This window comes from Pristis pectinata, chromosome 1, assembly GCF_009764475.1.
Source record: "Pristis pectinata isolate sPriPec2 chromosome 1, sPriPec2.1.pri, whole genome shotgun sequence".
Taxonomy (NCBI): domain Eukaryota; kingdom Metazoa; phylum Chordata; class Chondrichthyes; order Rhinopristiformes; family Pristidae; genus Pristis; species Pristis pectinata.
Window position 1 is genome coordinate 148,480,755 of NC_067405.1, and position 26,381 is coordinate 148,507,135.

Genomic DNA, 26,381 nt, shown 5'->3' on the forward strand with positions numbered 1-26,381 from the left:
ACATGTACCTGTGTAAGTGCCTTTTAAATGTTGTTAATGCACCTGCCTCACCCACTTCCTCTGGCAGCTCGTTCCACATGCCGACTACCCTCTGAGCGAGAAAGTTACCCCTCAGGTTCCTATTAAATTTCTCACCTCATACCTTAAACCTCTGCCTTTGATTTCCTTTCCCTGGGAAAAAGACTGTGTGCATTCACCCTATCTACGCCCCTCATGATTTTATACATCTCTAAGGTCACTCCTCAATCTCCTACGCTCCAGGGAATAAAGTCTAAGACTGTCCAACCTCTCCCTATGACTCAGGCCCTCGATCCTTGCGATAATCTCATAAATTTTCTTTTCACTCTTTCCAGCTTAATAGCTTATTTCTTATAACAGGATAACCAAAACTGTACACAATACTCCAGGTGCAGCCAACGTCTTGTACAACTGCAACATAACATCCCAACTCCTATACTCATTGCCTTTACTGCTGAAGGCCAGCGTGCCAGACACCTTCTTGACCACCCTATCTACCCGTGACTCCACTTTTAGGGAACTATGTACTTGTACTCCTAGGTGCCTGTTCTACAACACTCCCCAAGGCCCTACCATTCACTGTGAAAGCCCTACCCTGGTTTGACTTCACAAAATGCAATTCCTTGCACTTATCTGGATTGAACATCATTTGCCAGTCCTTGGCCCACTTACCCAGCTGATCAAGATTTCTCAATGCTAAATTGGAAGAAGTGCTGATGAACCGCTGCTTCACCTGGAAGGATTGATGAGATCCTTGATGGTGGGAAGCCTGACTGGCTGCCCTGTGTTGTAAGAGTCTGTGATAATGCCTGGTGAACAGACTTTCTCTCAAGCCACCGTCATCTGCCCTCACCTGCTCAGGGTGTGGGTCTTTCAAGGTTAGCAGAGGACACTGATGAGCAGTCTCTGTTTTTGCCAACTGCCGGAAGGAAGTTGGGTAAATTGACCACCCCATCTCCATAGGGATGTTGGGATAGGTCTGGCCTGCTCTAATTATATTTCTCACAGCATAGATGGAGGCCATCCACCTTCTCAAACCTATGCTGGCTCTCGGAGCATTCCCATCAATCCCATTCCCATTATTCTGTCTCAGCTGCCCATTAACTCCCCCTGCTTCTCCTACCACTCAGCTGCCGATACTTGAGGCAATTTACAGCAGCTAATTAACCTACCAACCAGCTCATCTTTGGAATCTGGAGAACCCGGGGCAATTGACTCAGTCACAGGGAGAAGGTAGAACATAGAGCAGTAAGCACAGGAACAGGCCATTCGGCCACCGTGTCTGTGCCAAACATGCCAATCCTAACTAATCCCATCTGCCTGCACATGGTCCATTTCCCTCCATTCCCTGCCTGTTCACATGCCTGTCTAAATGCCTCTTAAATGTTGCTGTTATTATCTGCTTCCACCATTTCCCCTGGCAGCGTGTTCCAGGCACCAGTACTCAGTACAAAAAAAAACTTGCCTTGTAGATCTCCTTTAAACTTTCCCCCTCTCACCATAACCCTACACCCCCTGGTATTTAACATTTCTACCCTGGGAAAAAGACTGACTGTCTACCCTATCTATGCCCCTCATAATTTTGTAAACTTCTATCATGTTGCCCCTCAGCCTCTGATGCTCCAGAGAAAACAATGCCAATTTGTCCAACCTCTTCTTATAGTTAATAGTCTCTAATCCAGGCAACGTCCTGGTGAAACTCTTCTGCACCCTCTCCAAAGTCTCCACATCCTTCCTGTAATGGGGCGACCAGAACTGCACACAATACTCCAGATGTGGCCTGACCAAAGTTTTATACAGCTACAATATAACTTCCCGACTTTTATACTCAACATCCTGACCGATGAAGGCAAATATACAGTACCCCTGCTTTATCACATTATCTACTTGTGTTGCCACTTTCAGGGAGCTAACCCTAAAGCACCCCACCTACATGTAAACTCCCCACAGACAGCACCAGTGGCAAGGTTGGAGAGAGGCACAGCAGTGCTAATCACTGCCACCATGCTGTTCTTCTTTTGTCTCCGTACTTGGGCACGCACTGTCAGCTAAGGCAAGGTTAGACCACGGTCTTAGATGCATCCAGGTTATTGTGGTGCTAGTGTGTGGCTCTCACCTGGTCTGCTGTATTCCCTATAGTAACGTATGTACCCCAGCCTTGCTCTAACAACAGCACTGCATTTCAGGATGCCATTTCCCCCAGAATTCCAACCACACTGTGCTCAATGTAAAATGTTGTGGTGCAGTTGTTTTGCAGGAGTATTCAGCAGTGCTTCTTCATTTAGTTAGTTGCAAGCCATGAGCTTTTTGGGAAGTGGAGGGGAGAATTGGGTCATTCATATTTTGTGGCCTTAAGTTACAATTAATTTAGCTTATTCATGAGGTGCAAATTATTACAATCTGACTTGAACAAACAAAATACATTCAGTTCCCCCAGGCTGAAGGAGAAGGCCCACAGGTAACCCACCAGGCCAGAATGTTTATCTGCTGACACTGTCTGCGCAGAGTGGCTGCCTGCCTGGCTCCTGAGGGAGCAGGCAACAGTGCTTTGTTCACCCCTGCATTGCTTCTCAGCACGGCCTTTTACAGTGTCTTTAGCCAGGCTCCCTAAAGCCGCCTTCTACAGCAAACAGCTCCCTTCTCACTGCCAACTCAGCCAGCTGAAAGCCTTTTTTTTGGAAAGCTCCCTTATTCAACTTGAGTTTGGCGCCAGAGAGGCCCAGACCACACTGAGCTGGATCCCAGCTTGGGAAGAGGCGGAACAATAACCCTCTTATCCTGACCTATTTCCTTAAAACAAACACAATCACGCTTTCTCTCTTGCTCTCTCTCTCTCCTCATCATTAAACAGCTCACCCTCCACTGCTACTTAACTGCTGGCCTTAAATGTACGAGTGCCACCACATGCAAACCTTTATGGATGCACATTAACCCCTTCACACCAATTCAGTGAGACACCTTTTTATATTCACTCTTTAAAAGTGGGCATCGCTGGCAAGGCTGGAGATAACCTCTAGTAGTTTTGACATAACCAAGTGGCTTTGCTGGGCCACTTTGGAAGGCAGTTAGGGTGTGGTGTGGGTCTGAAATCATGCAGGTCCAACCAGAGGACAACATAAGCAAAACCAGTGAGTTTTCACAATTCAATAACTTAACTTTTACTAATATTATTTATTTCCAGATATTTTAAAATCTGAATTCAAATGTTTGGATTTGAACTCAGATTCCCTTAGTTACAACTACAATAACAAAAGTACTCTGCTGCCAAATCCATCAACCACGTAACTGACCTTGAACTACTCCCTTACTGTGCTGTCTCTTCCTGAACGGGAGCACTGCTACCTCTGGGAAAAGAGTGTGGGTTCAAGCCCTACTTCAGACACCTCACCACACAGTCCAAGCCGATGCTGCAGTGCAGTGCTGGGTGTGCCTTCCTGTCTTGTCAGAGGTGTCAGAGATCAGCTAATTGTTAAAGGCATCATTCAAGCATTTGGCATTTGACTAAATTTATCTGAGCACTGTCTGTGGGGTTACTGGCAGTGAGGATAAGCCAAGTAATTCCAAGGCTGTGAGTCCAACATTAGTGGTAGGGAAATTACTGGAAAAAATTCTGAGGGACAGGATTAATCTTCAAATGGAAAAATTGGGATTAATCAAAGATGGTCAGAATGTCTTTCTTGGAGGGAGATCCTTTTTGGCCAAATTGATTAAATTTTTCAACAAAGTAACAAACTGGAGAGGGTGCAGAGGAGATTAATCAGGAAGTTGCTTAGAATGAAACTTTTCAGTTACGAGGAGAGACTGGGTTGGTTTTCTTTAGAGGCTGAGGGTAGGCCTGACAGAGATGTAGGAATCTTCTGCCATAGCAGAGGTCATAGAGTTATTGTCATAGGTATCTAAAAGCTAGAAGACGTAGGTTTAGGATAAAGGTTAAGAGGTTTAGAAGGGATCTGTGAAAGTATTTATTTTCCCCCGGGGGGTTGGGATGTGGAACACACCACCTGAGGGGGAGGGGTGGGGTGGAGGCAGAGACTCTCACATTTAAGAAGTATATAGACAAGCACTTGAAATGCCAAGGCAGAGAAGGCTGCAGACCAAGTGCTGAGGAATGAGATTAGTATAGATAGATGTTGGATGGTGGGCTATAAGGCCCGTTTCCATACCCTATGACTATTGTGTGCATAGATGGCTGGTGTTAGATGTTTTGCAGACTGTAATCATGTATGGTTGACACATTTTGGCTTTGGAGGTCCGTGTAAAATCTGCCACTCATTATAGAACAGGATCAAGCAACTGGTATGACACTGAAGGAGTCCATTCAGCCCATCAGGTTGGCAGTCTAGTCAGTTGCATTCTTCTGCTTGTTCCTTGTAACCCTGCAAATATTTTGCTCTCGCCTGCCTATCTAATTTACTTTTGAGGACCACAATTGTCTTTGTTTCCATCTTTTCACCGAGATCATAATTTTTGCATCCTTACAACCCAGTGTCTTTTACCAATCCATTTAAATCTGTGTCCTCTTGGGTCCTATTTGTCATCTGCTAATGAGCAAAGCCTCTCAGTTTCTTCTATCTAAACCAGTCATGACTTTCTACACTTCTATCAAATCTACTCTCAACCTTTTTGTTGCTAGAATCTGTTTCTTCAGTTTAACGTTCTGGCTGAAATACCTTAGAGTCATAGAGATGTACAGCACAGAGACGGCCCTTTGACCTGACCGTGATGCCTGCCTACACTGATCCCATCAGCCTGCATTAGGCCAATATCTCTCTATTCCTTTTTGACCTAAGTACCTGTCCAAATGCCTTTTAAGTGCTGTAATTTTATCCAACTCCATCATCTCTTCTGGTAGCTCGTTCCAAATATTCACCACCCTCTGTGTGAAAAATTTGTCCCTCAGATCCCCTTTAAATTTCTCCCTTCTCACCTTAAATCTATGCCCTCTACTTTTAGATTCCCCTACCCTTGGAAAAAAGACTCTATCTACCCTAGCTATGCCCCATTTAGGTCAAATTATTCTAGTAATTTTCTGCATCCTCTCTAAGATCTTCATGTACTCACTAGTGTGGGGAACAGAATAGGAAGTCATACTCTAGCTGTAGCTTATCCAGTGTTTCTGCCTCCTGATTTTGTATTCTATGAAGTAGTTATGAAGCCTAGGATTATAAATAGTTTACTGACCATGCTCTCTCAACATGTGTTGCCTTCAAAGATTTATGTAGGCATACACCCCCAGGTGATGTGTTCCTGCACACTAGAACCACGCTATACAATCTGCCAAAATATATCAGCTTGCGCTTCTCTGTATTAAATTTCATCTGAAACCTGTCTCCCCATTTTGAAAGCTTTTGTCCTTGCGCATACTTCACTCTGTTTACCACACCCTCAAGAGTCACCTGCATGTTTTGAAAATGTTATCCTATACACCTATTTCTGTCATTAATTTACATATTGAGTTGATAAATTGGTTTATTATCACCATATGTATCAAGACAGTGAAAAACTTTGTTTTGCATGCCATCCATACAGATCATTTCATCACATCAGTGCATTGAGGTAGTACAAGGGGAAGCAATAACAGAATGCAGAATAGTGTTACAGTTACAGAAAGTGCAGGCAGACAATAAGGTGCAAGGTCATAACGAGGTAGATTGTGAGGTCAAGAGTCCATTTTATCGTACTAGGGGACTGTTCAATAGTCTTATAACAGCGGGATAGAAGCTGTCCTTGAGCCTGGTGGTACATGCTCTCAGGCTTTTGTATCTCCTGCCCGATGGGAGGAGGGAGAAGAGAGAATGTCTGGGGTGGGTGGGGTCTTTGATTATGTTGGCTGCTTTACCGAGGCAGTGAGAAGTGTAGACAGAGTCCATGGAGGGGAGGCTGGTTTCTGTGATGTGCTGAGCTGTGTCCACAACTCCCTGCAGTTTCTTCCATCCCTGTTTAAACAGGGTCAACATGTTTTCCCCACCTAGTCTCTACAGAGGATTGGGAGGTGTAATTTCCATCTTGAATTCCCTCAGCAACCTTAAATGTATCATGCCTGGACCAGGTGACCTGATTTTTTTTTAAGCATGGCCAGCCTTTCTAGTATCTTCTCCTTCTCAATTTTCACTCCATCTGTCAGATCTACTGTGTCCCCTTAAACTAAGATATTAGCAGGTTATATTCATTGATACAGACTTGTATCAACTACTCATTCTAGCCATGCCATCCAACTAGATGCGGAGATCAAGTCTTGCTTCTTAGTTGGCCCCACCCCTTCTCTTCATACACACTTTATATATGCCTACAGAAGATGCCTACAGAGTTTCCTCCTTTGTTTAACTGTTGTTCTTTTCTCATAATTTTTTGTTGTCAATCTTGTTCCATTTACTTCCCCTTTCAGACTGTTATATTCATCCTGGTTCTTGCTTGAATTATCTACATGCATCATATATCCCTACATTAATTCATCATACTTTCTATCTTTTTTTGTCAATCAGCAACTCCAGTGTTAGCCTGGATTTCTTCTTTATGGTAATATACCTACTTGTACCCCAAACATCTCTTTAAAGTCTACCCATTCATTCATGACAGTTTTACCGCCAGTCTTTCATTTCACTTTACTGATTCTTCTCGTTAGCTCTCCTCCAGTTCAGAAGTTCTAATTTAGATTGCTCTTTGCCTTTCTCTAAATGAAACAGTGATCATATTTTCCTGGTGACACTTGGTCCAATTGCCCAACCTCATTCCCCAGATACAGATCCAACAATTCTCCTTCCCTACAGGACCAAAGATACACTGATAATCAAAGTCTCCCTGAACATGTTCTGGATATGTTCAGGAACCCCTCCCCTCCCCTTTTTTACCCTTTACTTTAACATTATCCCAATCAGTACTGGTTTAACAAGTTCCTCCAATATCCCTACTGTATAGTTTTTGCATGTAGAATTCTCCTCTACCATCATCTCACTTTTTGGTGGCCTATAAAATACACCAAGTAGCATAACAAGGCCCTTCTTGCTTTTTTAACTCTAACCAAATGGATTCTTCCTTGATCTCCTCATCTCTCTTTACAGCATCTTACTCAGTACTCCCATCCTGCTTCCTTTTTTTTCAGTCCCTATATTTTCTGAACACATAATGCCCAGGAATATGAAGTGCCCATACACTTTTTTGAGCCACAACTTGGTTATCACTATTACACCATATTTTTGGTCCATGAGGGAACATGCAATAGGGGTTGATCTGAGATCAGTTTTTCATGCAAATGTGCCATCTTTGCTCAAAAAGGGGAGTAGTGATTGAATCCAGAAACACTTAAAAACAATGATCTGGGAGTGACACAACATTCAATTAGATGTATAGATTAATTAATGGAAATCAGCAGAGATTTGTAAAAGGCAAATTATGTTTAACAAACTTCATGGAGCTTTTGATTGAGACACCAAGAATTAATGAGGGCAGTGTGCATGATGTGGCAAATAAGGAATTTCAAAAGGTGTCTCATATGATAAAGTGTCTCATGTTTGTCAGCTTGACTGAGGTCCATGGTGGCAACGTAGATAAGAAATTGGCTTTGTGACAGTAAATAAAGAAGTTGATGGAATGTAGATAGTGTTCCTGAGGGCTCAATGCTGGGGAAACTGCTTTTGATGATTATAGATCAGTGGTTTGGATTTAAAAGTACAGGGAATAATCTTACAATTTAAAGACAGTACAGAACGTAGAAGTGCAGGCAGCAGTGAGGAAGATGGCGATAGACAAATTAGTGGAAAGGATGGACATGTGGCAGATTATATTTAATGAGAAAATTGTAAAATGATATATTCTGATATATTCTGAAGAACACTGAGGGGGCATTCCATATAATGGGTACATTTTTAGAGGGGTGCAGAAACAGATGCCTGGTTAATGCTAGCGGTTAGCGTAACGCTATTACAGCACCAACGACTCGGGTTCAATTCCGGCTGCTGTCTGCAAGGAGTTTGTATGTTCTCCCTGTGTCTGCGTGGGTTTCCTCCGGGTGCCCTAGTTTCTTCCCACGTTCCAAAAGACGTACGGGTTAGGAAGTTGTGGGCATGCTATGTTGGCGCTGGAAGCGTGGCGACACTAGTGGGCTGCCCCCAGAACACACTATGCAAAAGATGTATTTCACTGTGTGTTTCGATGTACACGTGACTGATAAAGATAGCTTAATTTTTCTTTCTTTCTTTTTACAATATTTTTATTAAATCCATGAAAAAAATACATCATCAAAAAAAAGTACAGTCAAGAAAGAGAGTAAAAATACTACTGAATACATTGTGTTAAATCGTACTTAAGATTACAATTCTCTAAATCAATAATCAGGTATAGCAGTTAGTTAATAAAGGAAGAAAAAATTGAAGAAAAAACCTTAATTTTTCTTAATCTTTTTCTTTGAATATTTTGGGGCAGGTTGAGAAAATGGTTTGTAAAAAGGATCCTGGGCTCTATAGAAGAATAAAGTTTACCACAGCAGTTATAACAAATCTCTGTAAAACACCACTGGCTCAGCATCTTATTAAGGATGATTGAGCTGCACACCCACTAATACACACCTGAGTAACCATGTCCTGCAGCCTCCAGTGATATTGATGTCAATCCAGCTCTGTTTCAGACGGTGCTAGAGAATAGAGGTTTCCTGAAGACAGTGTAATAGGGCTGGATTAACGTCAGTAGAAATACTGTCAATATCACCGAGGGCCGCAGTTACTTACTGTGGAGAAGGACTTGGAAGCTGGTGAGTTCCGGGAGGGAACAGTGATATCCTGGAACATATCAACATTACAAAGGAGGAGGTGCTGGAGGTCTTGAAATGTATGAAGGTGGATAAACAAAGTTTTTCACTGTACCTTGGTAAATGTGACAATAATAAACCAATTTAAATCCCTGGGGCCTGAACAGGTGTATCCTAGGATGTTATGGGAAACAAGAGGGAAGATTGCTGGGGCCTTGGGAGAGATTTTTGTTACTTAGTTATCCACAGGTTAGGTACCAGAAGACTGGAGGATATCTAATGTTGTGCCTTTATTTGAGAAGGGTAGCAGGGATAAGCCAGGAAACTACAGGCTACTGAGCCTTGCATCACTGGTAGGAAAGCTATTGGAAGGCATTTGGAAAGGCGAGGACTGATTAGTGGTAGTCAGCATGGGTTGGTGTGTGGGAAATCATGTCTCATGAATTTTACTGACTTTTCTGAAGAGGTGACTAAGGATTGATGAGGAGAAGGCAGTAGACATTGTCCAGATGGACTTCAGCAAGGCCTTTGACAAGGTCTTGCATGATAAGCTGGTCTGGAAGCTTAAAACATGCGAGATCCAGGGTGTCAGCAAATTGGATACAAAATTAGCTTGGTGGCAGGAGGCAGATGGTGGTAGTGCAGGGTTGTTTTTCATACTGGAGGCCTGTGACAGGTGGCGTGCAGCAGGGATTGGTGCTGGGTCCTTTGTTGTTCGTCATATGTATTAATGACTTGGATGAGAATATAGGTGGCATGCATGATTGGTAAGTTTGCAGATGACATGCAAAATTGGTGGTGTAGTGAAGAAGGTTGTCTAAGGTTACAATGGGATTGAGATCAATGGGGAAAATGGGCCAAGGCAATGACAGACAGAACTTAACTTGAACAAGCTGCATTTCAGGAAGTTGAAGCATGCTAGGACATGCACAGTGAATGATGGCACTGGCGAGTGTTGTTGAACAATGAGTTCTTGAGGTACAAGTACTTTGTTCCCTGAAAATGGGAACACAAGTAGTCAGGGTGGTGAAGAAGGCAAATGGCATGCTAGCCCACATTGGCCAAGGCACTGAGTAAAGAGTTGGGACATCATGTTACAGCCATACAAAACATTGGTTAGGCCGCACTTGGAGTATTGTGTGCAATTCTAGTTGCCACACTGTTAGAAGGATGTGATTAAGTGAAATAGGATGCTTGTAACCTTTGTCCTGTGTTGGACTTAAGAATTCTTCTGTTTATAAACCATCAGCACTTAAACAAAATTATTGCAAATGAAGAAATATACAGGAGGAAATGGGGAAACTAATTGTAAATAACTAAGGTTATTTACAAGTTATATAATTTTGAAGAAGGCAAATGGAAAGATTCTTTTGTTTATTAACGTAATTTAGGTAATGAAACCAAATATGAAACCAATCAACAGCTGGCACTGGCACTCGGCAGAGAAAGAAAACCAAGGCACAGATTCCACTAGAGTATCACGCTGCTTAAAGTATTCAGTCTTGAAAATATGATTCCACCCAAGTTATTTTACTGAACATATTGATGTTCCTGGGCTAACTAATTCATGCTGTGAAGACCCCTTGTAAACCTGGAGTGGTGCTGGATTGTTCAGCTGATGTTCAATGTGATGCAGAGTTGGGATTTCTCACATTTGAAGAGATCACCAAATGTCGGACAGGCAATGCCACCTGGTCCAACCAGCCTGTCTGATGCCTTGTGCATCGCAGTACAAGCAATCCCCAGCTACTCAGTGCCATGGAGTCCCCAAGGTGCCATACTAGGTAAATCCAGTCCTATGGAGGAAGTACGCTTGAAAAATCCCTCTCTGACCATCTTAGAAGATCCAAGTTGGTCCAGGAAGCTGCACTGGAACTGACTTATTAAAGAGTCGAAATTTTAAGATTTTAAAATAATAACCAAAACGACATCCCTAAAGACCTAGTTAAAATCTTTTTTATTACACTGGCAATATATCTTATGACAACTTCAAGAATGTGTCCTTTAAAATGAGGGTATCATGTGCAGGTTCCTAGTCAATGATCTGTGTGTGGACATGTTGTAGAATACACAGGTTAGTGACGTGACCAGATAACTTTGGGGAAAAATATCTGAGGTTAGTAAAACGTAGGTGGCAATGGATGACCTTGAACTGTAGGTATTATTTATTGTCATTAATAATTTGGTCACAATTTATTACAGAAACCAAAAGTTGATGCATTTGCCTAAAGCTTGTTTTAATAACCATAAATACACATATTTTGCCAAACAAAGATAATAACTCAAAAAGCACCCTGGAACTGAACCAGAAGTGAAAAGAAACAAAATTCCAGCCCTACTCATTTTACAGGGTCACTACTTTACAACAGTGACTACAGTTCAAAACTATTTCATTTTCTGTAAAGAGCTTTAAGGTCATGGAAATAACTGCAGTAATGTGAACCCTTTTCCCTCTTTTTCAACATGAGCTCCTCAGCCATAAAGCAGCTCATCTCTCCCTTGTAGTTTCATTGCATGAGCTGGCAACCTCTACCAGAAGTCTGAGTTGGATGATCTCATTCTGGAGACAATGGTTAGGTTGATGCAATTGGTCCCAGCTGGGCTGAAATATGAGAAATGATTAGCAGGTGTTCCCATTTGGTCTGTGGCTGTTTATGCATTGCTGAAAGGTATATCTGCTGGCAAGTAGTTTGAGAGTATAATTGAGCTTGATTGGGAGGAGTTACTGAGCCTGACCAGGTTGGATCATCCCTCCCAGACTAACATCCCCTGCATAGAAGCTTGAATCTCGCTCACATGTATGCAGTAGGCAGGCTACATCAAAATGCACGGTAGCGTAGCAGTTAGTGCGACGCCTTTACAGCGCCAGTGATCGGGGTTGGATTCCCGTCGCTGTCTGTAAGGAGTTTGTATGTTCTCCCGTGTCTGTGTGAGTTTCCTCCGGGTACTCCGGTTTCCTCTCACATTGCAAAGACGTACAGGTAGGTTAATTTGGGTTTAAAATGGGCGGAGCAGACTCGTTGGGCCGGAAGGGTCCGTTACCATGCTGTATATAAAATTTTTTTTTAAAATTTAAAATTTAATTTTTAAATTTAAAAAAATGGGCAATCAACTCCAAATTCCATCACAGCCATCAATGACCAGGTGCACAGGGGAAATGATATCAGAATATTGCCAAATCTAAACTAATGCCTGCATATGGTCCATAGCCTGTTCATGTGTCTGTCTAAATGCCTCTTAAATGTTGCTGTCATATCTGCTTCTAGCACCTCCCCTGGCAGTGTGTTCCTGGCACTTACTGTTCTGAGTTTAAAAAAAAGTTTAGAGTCACAGAGATGTGCAGCATGGAAATAGGCCCTTTGGCCCAACTTGTCCGTGCCAACCAAGTTGCCTACCTGAGCTGGTCCAATTTACATGTGTTTGGCCCAGATCCCTCTGAACCTCTTCTATCCATATATCTGTCTAAATATCTTTCAACTTGTCTTGCACATCTCCTTTAAGTTTCCCCCCTCTCATCTTAAAGCTATGGCCTCCAACATTTGACATTTCCACCCTGGGAAAAAGACTGTCTACGCTATCTATACCTCTCGTAATTATATATGCTTCTGTCAGGTCAACCCTCAGCCCCCGATGTTCCAGAGTAAACAGTCTTACTTTCTTGCTGAGCTCTACTATTGTGTGACCTCTAACAGTTAGATAATGTGAGAAAATAAAAAAAAAATTGCAGATACTGGAACTCTGAAAGAAAAACAGAAAATGTTGTAAATGCTCAGCAGGTCAGGCAGCATCTGTAGGGGAACGGTCAATGTTTCCCTGTGACCAAAACATTGACATTCACTTTCCACAGATGCTGCTTGATGAGAGCTTTTCCAGCATTTTTTGTTAGATAATGTGTGGTTTTCCTGACTGGCCCCCATGTGCACTAGACATACCCTTTCTGCTGTGTAGCTTCAGTTATGTAATGTCTGCACATCAAAGGTTTGATGTTCTATGATATACTGTTTGCACTCTTCCAGTGAATTCCCTATCCTTTACTGAAGGTTATGTCTGTGTTCTCGGCATGATGTTGTGGATAGCTGGCTGTACTTTGCCTATTTCACTGCATGGAGTACCACAGCCAGTTCTAGAATCCCTGCACACATGCAACTCCAGTGTTGGTTACTGGACAATAAGTGTGAATGTTGATGATTTTTCTTCAGTCTCATGGGCTGTGAACTGTACCATCTATGTCCCCACCCTGTGACATTTGCCTCAGGTATTTTCCATACCTAGTTCAGCCGTTGGGAGGATTTTCTATTTTGTCAGGGCTTAAGACAGTTTTCATAAAGAACTAAGAAGCAGTAGCTGGAATGGGACGTGTACCTTGTCCACCCTTTCCCACCTTGCAATAATATCATGGCTGACCCCGTTCTTCAAGTCTATTTCCTGCCTGTTCCCCATGCCGTCTGATTCCCTTGGTGTGCAAACATCTGTCGATCTCTGACTAAATATTTTCAACATTTTAGCAACCACCTCAGACCTTTATCTCAAGTTCCAAAGATCTGCAACTTTCTGGGTAAAGTAGTTTCTCCTAACTCAGTACTAAATAGCTGACTCTTTCCTGTTAGTCCTTCTGACCTTCCTCCTGCAACATTGAAAGATATTCAGCCCATTAAGTCCATGCTTGCTTTCAGTACTGTGGTCCCACCTGTCCCATTCCCCTTCCTAGTTCCCTGTAGCCCTGCAATTTATTTCCTCTCTCATTTGCCCATTTGTTTTCCCTGCTTATCTGTACTACGGAGCAATTTTACGTAGTCAGTTAGCCTACCAGCACGTTTTTGGGCTATGTGAGGAAGCCATAGCACCCAACAGAAATCCATGTGGTCATGGGAGAACATGCAAGTTCCACACAGATAGCACTCAAGATCAGGATTGAACCTGGGTCCTTGGAGCTGTGAGGCAACGTGACTAACTGCTGTGCTGCCCATGATCATTTTGATCACATTTCATCCTTCTAGACTCCAGTGAATATAAGTGAATCTTATTCAGTCTCTCATCCCAATCATGATTCTCAGTGCAATGTAGATCCACATGATTGGGCATGGAGACCAAAACTGCATAAGTAGTCCAGGTGTGGTCTCACCAAAGCCCTGTACAATTAGAGGAAGACAGCCTTACCTGGGCAATCCAATCCTCCTTCAGTAAAAACTGACACACACTTTAAGTTTCTTATTATGTGCTGTCCTATATAGAATCATAGAGTCATACAGCACGGAAACAGGCCCTTCAGCCCAATTGGTCCATGCCAACCAAAATGCCCTTCATGTTTACATTCTCCCTCTTGTGAACCAGCATGGTAGAATCCCTTTGAATACCAGTACCAGTCTGCTACCTTATTGCCTCCGTGATTAACTAGCCTACATCACTGTACACAATCTCTCCTCTCATTTCCACACCGAGTTGATTTGGATACATAGAGCCATGCAGCATAGAAACAGGCCCTTTGGTCCACCATGTCTGTGCTGACTAGATGCCTCTTAAATGTTGTTACTATTCCTGCCTCCACCTCCACCTCTGGCAGCTCGTTACAGATTCCAACTACCCTGTGTGAAAAATTTACCACTTAGATCCCCTTTAAACCTCCTCCCTCATACCTTAAAAATCTGCCCTCTGGTTTTCGACTCCTCTACCATAGGAAACAGACTTTGGCTATCTGCCTCTTGGGTCGCCTCTCAGCTTCCTTTGCTCCAGGGACAAGAGTGCTAGTCTATCCAATCTCTCCTGGTAACTCAAGCCCTACATTCCAGACAACATCCTCGTGAATCTTGCCTGCACCCACTCTGGCTTAACCACATCCTTACTATAGTGTGGTGACCAGAACTGCACACAATACTCCAAGTGTGGCATAACCCATGTTTTGTACAGCTGTAATGTAACATCCCAACTTTTGTGTTCAGTGACTCAGCCAATGAAGGCAAGCAGACCACAGGCCTCCTTCACCACCGTCTACCTGTGTTGAAGTTTTCAGGAGCTATGTGCCTATACTCCAACATCTCTCTGTTCAGCAACAGTCCCGAGTGCCTTGCCACTGTGTACGTCCTGTCCTGTCTTGTCTTAACTTCCCCACATGCATCACTTTGTACTTCAATACTTTGTCTTTTCATTTGAATCAGTGATATAAATTCCCTCAAATTTTGAAGATTAAGTAGCAATCTGATAAGATCATTCAAATGCTTAAGAGATTTGCTGAGAAACTGTATCCATTGGTCTGAGAAACCAGAACGAAGGGCCACAATCTCAGTATTAGAAACATGCTGTTCAAGAGAGAAGTCAGGAAGGACTCTTTCCACACAGAGTTCAGTAGGAATTTGAAGCTACTCCAATAATTTTCTTTTCCCAAAAGGCTGTGGATGTTGGGACTTGATTGAAATTTTAAGACTGAGCCTTTGGGAAAGAAGTTGATGTTTAGTTGCTAACACAAAGTGACAACAACTGTATTGGATGTCCATTGAATTCGTGACCCCCACCCCCAATACTCAGTTCCATTAGTTTCAGTGGGCAGTGCCTGTTTCATGCTGGCTACTAATGATGAATTTCTTCTCTAAAGAGTTTTGTTATTAATCAAAGGAAAATAGAGATGAGTGATAAATCAGCCAAATTCTACTCGAATGTTGGAACAAACTCAAGGACTTGCTCCTGTTCCTGCACGTGCACTTCATCAACTGGCCCGTTGGGCCTGATTCTGATTATTGGCACAATTAATTTAGGGAAGTTAGTCTGTAATATGGTTTTAAAAAAAAAACTGACAAAGGCAATTTGTTCACATTTTAAAGGTCAAACGGAGTTAAACGTCTAACACTGTGTAGGTGATACTGGATCTTGTTAATGTGAATGGTGGTATTGTGGGAGCAGTCTAGAATAGGAATGGACACCTGTGAGACATAGGACAATGGAAGTGCCCAGTGTGAATTCCAGTCTCCTGTGATTCTGAATCCTTGGCACTGTTGAGAGCCCTTACACAATTGTACTTTGTGTTTTAACAGAGCTGTATGGTTTTGATGTCCTAATTGACTCCAACCTCAAACCCTGGCTGCTGGAAGTCAATCTTTCTCCTTCTCTGGCCTGGTAAGTAAGCAATGAGCTCTCCCTTTGTTCATTAAAGTTTCTGCTGGAAAAGACTGGGTGATTCAGGAGTCAAGACAGTGACCCTTTTCTGGGATCTTGCTCCTGACAAATGGATAACAATTCCCTGACCTGTTTCCATTGAGGTGCTGTTAACAGTGGGCCAACAGTGAAAAACATTAATATTTAGCATTAACCTCAGTCTTGAGGAACCACAAGATGGGTGTTCTGGGAGACAGAAGATTAAACCCTGTATCAGCATCATATTTTTCTGTGTTTTTCATTGCAGCTGTGGATACATGTACTTGTGCATGTGACAATAAATTTGACTTTGAAGCTGATATATACCTATTTCTGAGAGCAGATCTAGGCTTTACTTTGAATCACACCTGCATACTTCCTGCCTTTTCAGACCTTTCACAGTGAAGGGTCAGGCCCTGGGGAGTGTTGTGGAATCGAGGGACCTTGGAGAACAAGTACATAGTTCCCTGACAGTGGAGTCACAGGCAGATAGGGTGGTGAAGAAAGATTTTGGCACGCTGGCCTTCATCAGTTAGGGCATTGAGTGTAGAAGTTGGGACGTTATGTTGGTGAAGCCACATTTGGAGTAGTGTGTTCTGTTTTGGTCACCCTGCTATAGGAAAGATGCCATTAAGCTGGAAAGAGTGTAGAGGAGATTTATAAGGATGTTGCTGGGACTCAAGGGACTCAGTTATGGAGAGAGGTTGAGCAGGTTTGGATCTTAACAACCCTATCGGCTTGCTTGGCAACCTTCAGGAATCTATGGACGTGGACCCCAAGATCCCTCTGTTCCTCCACACTGCTAAGAGTCCTGCCATTAACCTTGTATTCTGCCTTCAAATTCGATCTCCTGAATTGCACTTAGTCTTTTTCCCAGGGTTGGGGAATCAAGAACTTAAGAGGCACAGGTTTAAGGTGAGAGGGGAGAGATTTAATAGGAACCTCAGAGGCAACTTCTTCAACCAGAGGGTGGTCAGTATATGGAATGAGCTGCCAGGGGAAGTGGTTGAAGCAGGTACATTAACAACATTTGAAAGACACTTGGACAGGTACATGGATGGGAAAGGTTTAGAGGGATATGGACCAAATGTGGGAAGATGGGACTGGCTTAGCTGGGTGTCTTGGTTGGCATGGACCAGTTGGGACGAAGTGTCTGTTTCCATGCTGTATGCTTCTATGACCTTGATCCTGATGCTGGGAAATGTTCCAATCATCAGCAACCTCATACATCTCAATGCATGGTCTTGAAGGGAATCATATGGGGTTAGGGCTGGAAAATGGTGCTGAGTGGAAGAGCAGCCATGATTTTACTGATGGTGGAGCAGGCTGGATGGTGTACTGCTGCTCCTATTCCTTATGTTCTCATGTTCATAAGTAGGTTGAGGCTAGCCAGATCAGGCAGCCTGAGGTGCTTGACAAGTCTGCTTCTGATGGTGTTGCCTTTCTGTTTTGAACCATGGAGGCATGGAGTTATACAGCACGGTCACAGTGAATAATTAAACTGCTTGGTTGCAATGGTTGAATAATGGTGCAGGAAGTTTTATACTCACCAGAGCCCTGAAATTACAGACCATGAGCTTTGCCTAGATTGTGGAACGTGAGACTGATGAGGATTATGGAAAAAATTATTTGGCATGAAGGGATTTGATGAAGGTGCAAGTTGTTTCTAATAAGTCTGAGGATTTGAAGAGATTATCTGGTGGATAAGGGCAAGACTGTGAGGAATTAATGCAATTAACTGGCTGCTGTTTAGGTTACTTATTACGACACAGACGAGGCCATGTCTTCCTGCTCTGCATTTTGTCTGTGTTCATACTCTCTGCTCCCATTCACTCGATGACCAGATAACCTGTTTAAAGCTTATCCCCATGGTCACCTAAGAGAGACATCCCCCTCCCCTACCCACCCTGCAGTGTAACGAGCTTCCTTTGTCTCCTTCCCAATTCTGACCTGAAACGTTAATTCTGCTTCCCCTCCCTCAGATGTGGCCTGACCTGCTGAACATTTGCAGCGTTTCCTGTCTTTACTTTAGATTTCCAGCATTGTGTTTATTTTAGTTTCATTGCCGAGTATCCAACTGGTTAGCACAGTGGTTGGCTCTTAATACTCCTCATGTGGCTGGGTTAGTGGCTGCTTATTGTTAGAAATTGCTGCAAGATGGAGAGATGGACAAAAAGAGCTGAAAAAGATGAAGTAGGTTTTCCTTGGTTCAGGCCAGTAAGTGGTGGCCATTGCTGTGCCACACACATCCCAAGTGCGAATTACCATGCCAAGAGGATAGTTGCAGACCTTTGACATAGTTAAGGAAATTGAGCTGTTAAATTTGAAAATCAGATATTGAAAAATTTGTTAAAATAGTCCCAATATAGATTGGAATAAAAATGGTTGAAATAAGCTTGAGGTTGAGAAGGAGTTGACCAATTTCATACTTTGCTTTCATGGGTTCAATTCCCAGGGGACACAAGATTAAAATGAGGAGTATAATAGAGTTATCCCAAGGCAAGCAGAATTGTGGCATAAGGCACAAAAGGAACAGCTCGAGGTTAGAAAGCTGCTTCAGAGAAAGCTGCCAAGAAACTTCAGAGAGGCATTTAGGAAATGCAATGTTGAGCAACAAAATGTAGCTTCAGGAGTAACTTCCCTTCTCTTACATTGAACTGCATTTGCCCATCTTGCCAACCTATCCAAGTCTTCCTCTATCTTTCAGAAACCTCGTCACGATTTGGACCTTCATTTCTTCAAGTCCAAAGTTTGAATCATTTCTTTTAACAGCCCTGTGTGTTTCCTGCAGAACAGCTCTCACTGCACCTCCTGATTCTAAATATTTCTTTATCCCTATCAGCTGACCATTTCATTCCGTGTGGTTTCATTCCCTTTTAATTACATTTTTGGCAAATCACGTAAGTGGAGCATCATTAAATTCTTTTCAAAGTGGTCATATTTTTTTACCCTTCCAGCCCACTGTTCATGTCAGTGTAAAGTTGCAAGTAGAAGCGATATAAACAGAGCAGAACAGCATCGGCGTAATTTTACTGGACCAGTAATCTAGAGGCCTGGCCTAATTACTCCAGTAACATGAGTCCAAGTCCCAACAGGGTCCTTGGGAAATTTTACTGGAGAATTTAGAAGTTCAAACAATTAAATAAATGTGGATGAAAAGCTGGTATCATTAATAGTAACTGTGAAAACTACAGGATTGTAATAAAATCCATCTGGTTCACTATGAGAAAGGAAATCTGCTGCTTTCTATATTTAGCTCTGACTGACCAGTGTGGTTGACTCCTAACTGTCCCCTGAAATGTAAAAAGCCACTCGGTTCTGAGGCAAGTTGGGGTTGCACAGTAAGTGCACGTCTTGGCAGCGATGGTATTGGTATTATTGGTTTATTGTTGTCACATGTACCGAGATACAGTGAAAAGCTTTTGTTTGCGTGCCATCCATACAGATATTCCATATACTGAGGTAGTAAAAAGAAAACAGAGTGAAAAGTATAGCGTTGTGGCAACAGCGAAAGTGCACTGCAGGTAAACAATGTAAAGTGCAAGGGCCACAACGAAGTAGGTTGGGAGATCAAGAGTTCAACTTTGGTATATAAGGGGTCCGTTCAAGAATCTGATAACAGCAGGGCAGAAGCTAAGCTTGTGTTTTCAAGCTTTTGTATCTTCTGCCCAATGGAAGTGGTGGGGGTGGGGAGGGAAAGAATGACAGTTTAAGTTGGCATCATGGTGGGCACTGACATGGGGGACTGAAGGGCCTGTTCCTGAGCTGTACTGTTCTAAGTTCTATCTCAATGAAATATGCAAATTATTGCAGGGCTTAACAGGGTAGATGTGGGGAGGATGTTTCGCTTGGTTGAAGCGTCTAGAATTAGAAGTCACAGTCTCAAAGAAGGGTAGGTTAGGCTGTTCAGGACTAATTAGGAGTGACTTCTTCATTCAAGGTGGTCAGTTTTTGGAATTCTTTACTCCAGAGGGAGAAACATCTGCTCAAAATACAGATGGTGAGATCAATGGAAGTACTTAAAAGTGGAGGTGGATATATTTTGGAAAGATCAGGGAATTGAGGGCTGTGGGGTCTCTGGCACAGAGGAGGACTTGAGGTCTGGGGCTGAGCAGTCCTGATCAGGTTGAATGACAGGGTGGGCTGGAGGGGTCTGGTGACCTCCTCCTGCTCCAGTTTTTTCTGTGTTCTTGGATAAATTCAAGGGATATTGGGATAGGGCAGGAAAATGGCATCGAGACAGAGGATAATCCATGGTCTTGTTAAATGTTGGGGATGGGTTGAGGGACGGACTGGCCTTCTGCTCCTCTGTCTTTCAAGTCTCAGTAATGAGAAGCTATTGGATTCATGGAATTAGAGAAATATGCAACACAAAAACGGGCCTTTTTGTCCCACATCGTGATACCTATCTGCACTAATCCCATGTGTACCACTCGTTTCCAATCCAAATACCTGTCCAAACGCTGTTAGAACATTATAACTGTACCTGCCTTTACCATCTTCCCTGGCAGCTCGTTCCATATACTCACCACTTTCTGTGTGAAAAATGTACCACTCGGATCTTCTTTAAGTATCTCCCCATTCACCTTAACCTGTGCCCTCCATCTGTGGACTGCCCTTCCCTGGGACGAAGATTCTGACTATCTCTCCTATCTATGCCCCTCATAATTCTGCAAACCTCAATGAGCTCTTCCCTCAGCCTCCTACATTCCAGTGAGAATAAACTCAGTCTATCCAATCTCTTCTTGTAACTACCTCCATTCCAGGCAACATCTTGGTGAATCTCTTCTGCACTCTCTCCACATACTTTCTGTAGTGTGGCCACCAGAACCTTCCACAATACTCCAATGTTTTGTATAACTGCAACATGACATCACAAGTCTTATACTCAACACCTCAGCCTATGAAGGCAAGCATACCAGATGCCTTTTTCACTACCCTATTCACCTATGGTGCCACTTTTAGGGAGCTATGGGCTTGTTCCCCAAGGTCTCTTTGTACATCAATACTCCTAATGTCCCTGTCATTTACTCTCTATGTCCTACTAGAATTTGACTTATTACCAGAGTGTTTTACTTCACATTTGTCTGGATTAAATTTCATCTGTCGTCGTTCTGTCCAACTTTCCAGCTGATTTATGTCTCGCTGTTTCCTTAGGCAACCTTTGCTATCCATAACTCCACTAACTTTTGTGTCATCTGCATACTTACTATTCATACCTCCAACATTCTCATCCAAGTCATTTGTGTACATTACAAACAACAATGGTCCCAGCACTGATAATAAGACATAGGAGCAGAATTAGGCCATTCAGCCCATCGAGTCTGCTCCACCATTCATAGAACATAGAACACTACAGCACAGTACAGGCCCTTTGGCCCACAATGTGTGTCGGCATTTTATCTTGCTCTAAGATATATCTAACCCTTCCCTTCCACATAGCCCTCCATTTCTCTATCATTCATATGGCTGCCTAAGATGTCCCAAATGTATCTGCCTCCACAACATCTTCCGGCAGTGCATTCCATGCACCCACCACTCCCTGTGTAAAAAAAAAAGGACTTACCCCTGACATCCCCCTTATAACTTCCTCCAATCACCTTAAAATTATGTCCCCTCGGGTTAGCCATTGTCACCTGGGAAAAAGTCTCTGGCTGTTGATCTATGCTTCTTATCATCTTGTACACCTCTATCAGGTCACCTCTCATCCTTCTCTGCAAAGAGAAAAGCCCTAGCTCACTCAACCTATCCTCATAAGACATGCTCTCCAATCCAGGCATTCTATCATGGCTAATTTATTTTTCCCGCTTAACCCCATTCTCCTGCCTTTTCCCCATAACCTTTGATGTCCCTACTAGTCAAGAACCTATCAACCTCCACTTTAAATATACCCAATGACTTGGCCTCCACAGCTGCCTGTGGCAATGAATTCCACAGATTCACTGCCCTCTGGCTGAAGAAATTCCTCCTCATCTCTGTTCTAAAGGGACATCCTTCTATCCTGAGGCTGTGGCCTCTGGTCCTAGAAACTGGAAACATCCTCTCCACATCCACTCTATCCAGGCCTTTCAATATTCAGTAGGTTTCAATGAGATCCCCCCTCATCCTTCTAAACTCCAGCGAGTACAGACCCAGAGCCATCAAATGCTCCTCATACATTAACCCTTTATTTCCCAGGATCATTCTTTTAAACCTCCTCTGGACCCTCTCCAATGCGAGCACATCCTTCCTTAGATATGGGGCCCAAAACTGCTCTCAATACTCCAAATGTGGTCTGACCAACGCCTTATAAAGCCTCAGTGTTACATCGTTGCTTTTATATTCTCAAAATGAATGTTAACATTGCATTTGCCTTCCTTACTACCGACTCAATCTAGAAGTTAACCTTTAGGGAATCCTGCACTAGGAAGTCCCTTTGCACCTCCGATTTCTGAATTCGCTCCCCATTTAGAAAATAGTCTATGTCTTTATACACAATGATGCTGGAGGAACTCAGCAGGACAGGCAGCATCCGTGGAGAACAGCAGGTGGTCAACGTTTCGGGTCAGGACCCTTCTTCGGGACTGAAGATAGGAAAAGGGGAAGCCTAATATATAGGAGGGAAAAGCAGAGCAGTGATAGGTGGACAAAAGAGGGAAGGCGGTGTGGGTACAGGGTGGTGATAGGTAGATACAGGTAAGAGATAGTGATAGGCAGGTGTGAGGGAGGAGGGGAGAGTTGATTCACTGGGGAATGGGTCAAAGGTAAGGAGAGAAAAGGGGAGGGTAGAGAAAAGAGAGAGAGAGGCTAGGAAAGGGAAGCAAAGAAGAGGCATGGTTGGGGGAGTGTGGGGGGGGGGTGGTGGTAAGGGGTGTGGGGATTACTTGGTGGGAGAATTTAATGTTCATGCCGTTAGGCTGCAAGATGGAAAATGAGGTGCTGTTCCTCCAATTTGCACTTGGGATTCTCCCGGCAGTGGAGGTGGCCGAGGACTGACATATCAGTGATAGTGTGGGAGGGGGAGTTGAAGTGACTGGCAATGGAGAGATCCAGATGTGGTGTCCAGGCTTATCCCTACTCCCTTTTCGAACAAGGGGACAACACTAGTTACCGAAGCGGTGAACAAAGATGCAAAAATCTCCACCAGAGCCCCAGCTCTCTCCTCCCTTGCTTCCCATAGCACCCGAGGATAGATCCGGATCGCCTGTGGATTTATCCAGTGTAATGCGTGCCAATATCTTTAACACTTCCTCCTTCCTGATAGAAATTCGTTCCAGAATACCAGCATTCCCCTCGCCGACTCTCCATCCTCCACATCTTCCTCCCTGGAAGAAATTGCTGACATGGAGAATCAGCCCATCTTGGCCTCCACTGTCATCACCCTGAGGTCCCTGTAAACATGGAATCCATTCTTAAACCAATATACTTCTGAGGAACAGCGAATATTGAAAAGCTATAGACTGTACTGCTGAATTGTGATCCAGAACCAGCTGAGCCAGATATTTCAGACAGCTTAGACATTGGCACCTACCTGCAAATGTGGAAAACTAGCCGGATATGACCTGTCTACAAAATCCATACTGTTAATTATGCCTCATTATTCTACTCTTGGCCATCATTACAATGATGCAAGGTGTCAACAACAGAGTTATCAAATAGCAATTATTCACAAGTAACCTGCTGAGATTGTAGATTTAGATGAGGCTGTTTCCCTGTGATGAGAATGATACTGGACTAATGGGTAAAACCACAGCAGAGCAGGGAGCATTAAATAACTGTGCTATAAAACCTAATCTACCCCAGGGGACAAGCCACAAACAAATACAGAGTAAGGGGCAACCTAAAACTTAAAGATAAAACATACAGGAAGATCACTGGTGACTGGGAGTAGCAACAGATAGTAAGAGCTAAACAAAAAGAAACTTGCAAATGATATCAGGTTCAACCCAACATTCAACGCTTCCCTCGTCCTGTCTCCATGAACATAGAACATTACAGTACAGTACAGGCCCTTTGGCCCACAATGTTGTGCCAACATTTTATCCTGAAGTTGGTCGAGCAGCAGGTGATAGAGAAGGGATGAAGGGCAGGTACTCAAATTGTGTTGTATCCTGCAGGGTTGCAGTTATCCACAACATTTGTAAATGAGTTAGGCGATGAGGTAGAAAGCTACATATCACTTTTGCCAATGATAGGTGGGACTATTTGCAGTGTGGATGACACCGCTAAATTGCAGAAATATTGATAGATTGAGTGAATGGGCAAAGCAATAGCAAATGGATTTCAGCTTGGCCAAGTTTGAGATTGTCTACTTTGGATCTAGAACTATGAGTGGTTCTGGGCACCACACCATTGGAAAAGACCTTGGCTTTGGGGAGAAAAAAAATCCAACATGGATTTACCTGGATCTCAATAGTTATATCCCAGCTTAACCCCCTCCAGTCCATGGAAAACAGCTTTTATTTCTCTGCTCTTGCCATGTAACCTGGTCATTGTTGCTGGTATATACTGATCATTGACTACCGGAATGGGGGCAGTGCACACGCTCCTGTTTACATCAACAGTGCTGAGGTCGAGAGGGTTGAGAGCTTCAAGTTCCTCGGAGTGAACATCACAATAGCCTGTCCTGGTCCAACCACATAGACGCCATGCCTCTACTTCCTGAGGAGGCTAAAGAAATTTGGCATGTCCCCTTTGACCCTTGCCCATTTTTATCGATGCACCATAGAAAGCTTGCATCATGGCTTGGTATGGCAACTGCTCTGCCTGGGACTGCAAGGTACTGCAGAGAGTTGTGGACACAGCTCAGCGCGTCACAGAAACCAGCCTCCCCTCCATGGACTCTGTCTGAACTTCTCGCTGCCTCGGTAAAGCAGCCAGCATAATCAAAGACCCCACCCTCCCCGGACATTCTCTCTTCTCCCCTTACATTAGGCAGAAGATACAAAAGCCTGAAAGCACGTACCACCAGGCTCAAGGACAGCTTCTATCCCGCTGTTAAAGGACAATTGAATGATCCCCTAGTACGATACGGATGACCTCACAATCTACTTTGTTATGACCTTGCACCTTATTGTCTGCCTGCACTGCACTTTCTCTGTAGCTGTAACACTTTATTCTGCATTCTGTTATTGCTTTCCATTGTACTCCCTCAATGTACTGATGTGACGAAATGATCTGTATGGATGGCACCCAAAACAAAGTTTTTCAATGTACCGCGGTACATGTGACAATAATAAACCGATTTACCAATTCAACTGATGTTACTTATTACTGGGAGTATTCGAGTAGCCTCTCTAAGACCTTGATATCCTTCTTGAAGTATGGTACCAGATTTGAACATAATATTCCATTTGAGGTCTAACCGATTTTTATGAGGGGTGTTAAGCTTCCTCTGTTAACAAAATCTAGGACGACATTTGCATTTTTAACAGCCTGGCAGCCTCTTCTGCCGTTTATAACTGTTTCAGTCCATTTGCCAAGTCATTTCTTTGTTCCTGCACCTCTATTGTCCGTCCTCTTTCACATGTTCTTCACACTTTCTGTGCTAAATTTCAGCTGCCATTTGCCCTCCTATTTTGCTGCTGCTTGTTTCTTCCTAAAGTCTGTGCTGTCCTTATCATTGTTTCACTACATTTTGTAGTGTTGTGCCAACTGTAAACATTGAAATGATCTGTGTACGAATATTCTTGACCATGTATATCAAAAAGAGCAGTGGCCCTGATACCTGCTGTGAGGGAATACCACTGATAATTACTGCCAGTGGTTCTGTGTTCTAGGTACAATAGCCAATATTGTATCTACACAAGCACTGACCCTTTTAATCCCACAGTCTCTAAATTTAGAGTTATAGAGTCACATCGCACGGAAATAGGCCCTTTGGCTCAATTGGTCCATGCCGACTGTGTTGCCCAGTGAGCTAGTCCCATCTGCCTGAGTTTGGCCCAGAGCCCTTTAAACCTCTCCTATTCATGTACTTATCTAGATGGCTTTTAAATGTTGCTAAAGTGCCCGCCTCAACCACTACATCTCCTGCCTCTGATATTAAACCTATGCCCTCTTATTTTTAGCACCCCTACCCTGGGAAAAAGACTGTGCTTTCACCCTGTCTGCCCCTCATGATCTTATACACCTCTGTCAGGTCACCCCTCAGTCTCCTACGTTCCAGGGAATAAAGTCCTAGTCTACGCAATCTCTCCTTGTAACTCAGGCCCCCGAGTCCAGGCAACATCCTGGTAAATCTTTTCTGCGCTCTTTCTAGTTTAATAACATCTTTCCTGTAACAGGGTGACCAAAACTGTACACAGTACTTTGCTAACATTATATGAGACTTTGTCGATTGCTTTCTGATAGTTTGTATTCACTGCAGCAGCTACATTATGCTCAACAAAGAACTTTTAGCACACCTCTGCTCATTCTAATTGTTAGCTCGTCCTTTTCTAAATGCATATTTTGAAATGGATTATTGGCTGCAAAAGTTTCCCCACCACTGACGTTCGGGCTACTGCCTTGTAACTGCAGG

General features: G+C 43.3%; 1 protein-coding gene across 4 annotated transcripts in view; it reads left to right on the forward strand.

Annotated features, from left to right (window-relative positions):
• ttll5 (tubulin tyrosine ligase-like family, member 5) overlaps nucleotides 1–26,381 on the forward strand; it is a 310,846-nt gene that overhangs the window by 102,861 nt on the left and 181,604 nt on the right. For all 4 annotated transcript variants that reach the window (XM_052023200.1, XM_052023373.1, XM_052023446.1 and 1 more), the window contains exon 13: nucleotides 15,781–15,862. In XM_052023200.1, coding sequence (XP_051879160.1) covers nucleotides 15,781–15,862 — 82 coding nt within the window. The remainder of the gene's footprint in view (nucleotides 1–15,780; nucleotides 15,863–26,381) is intronic.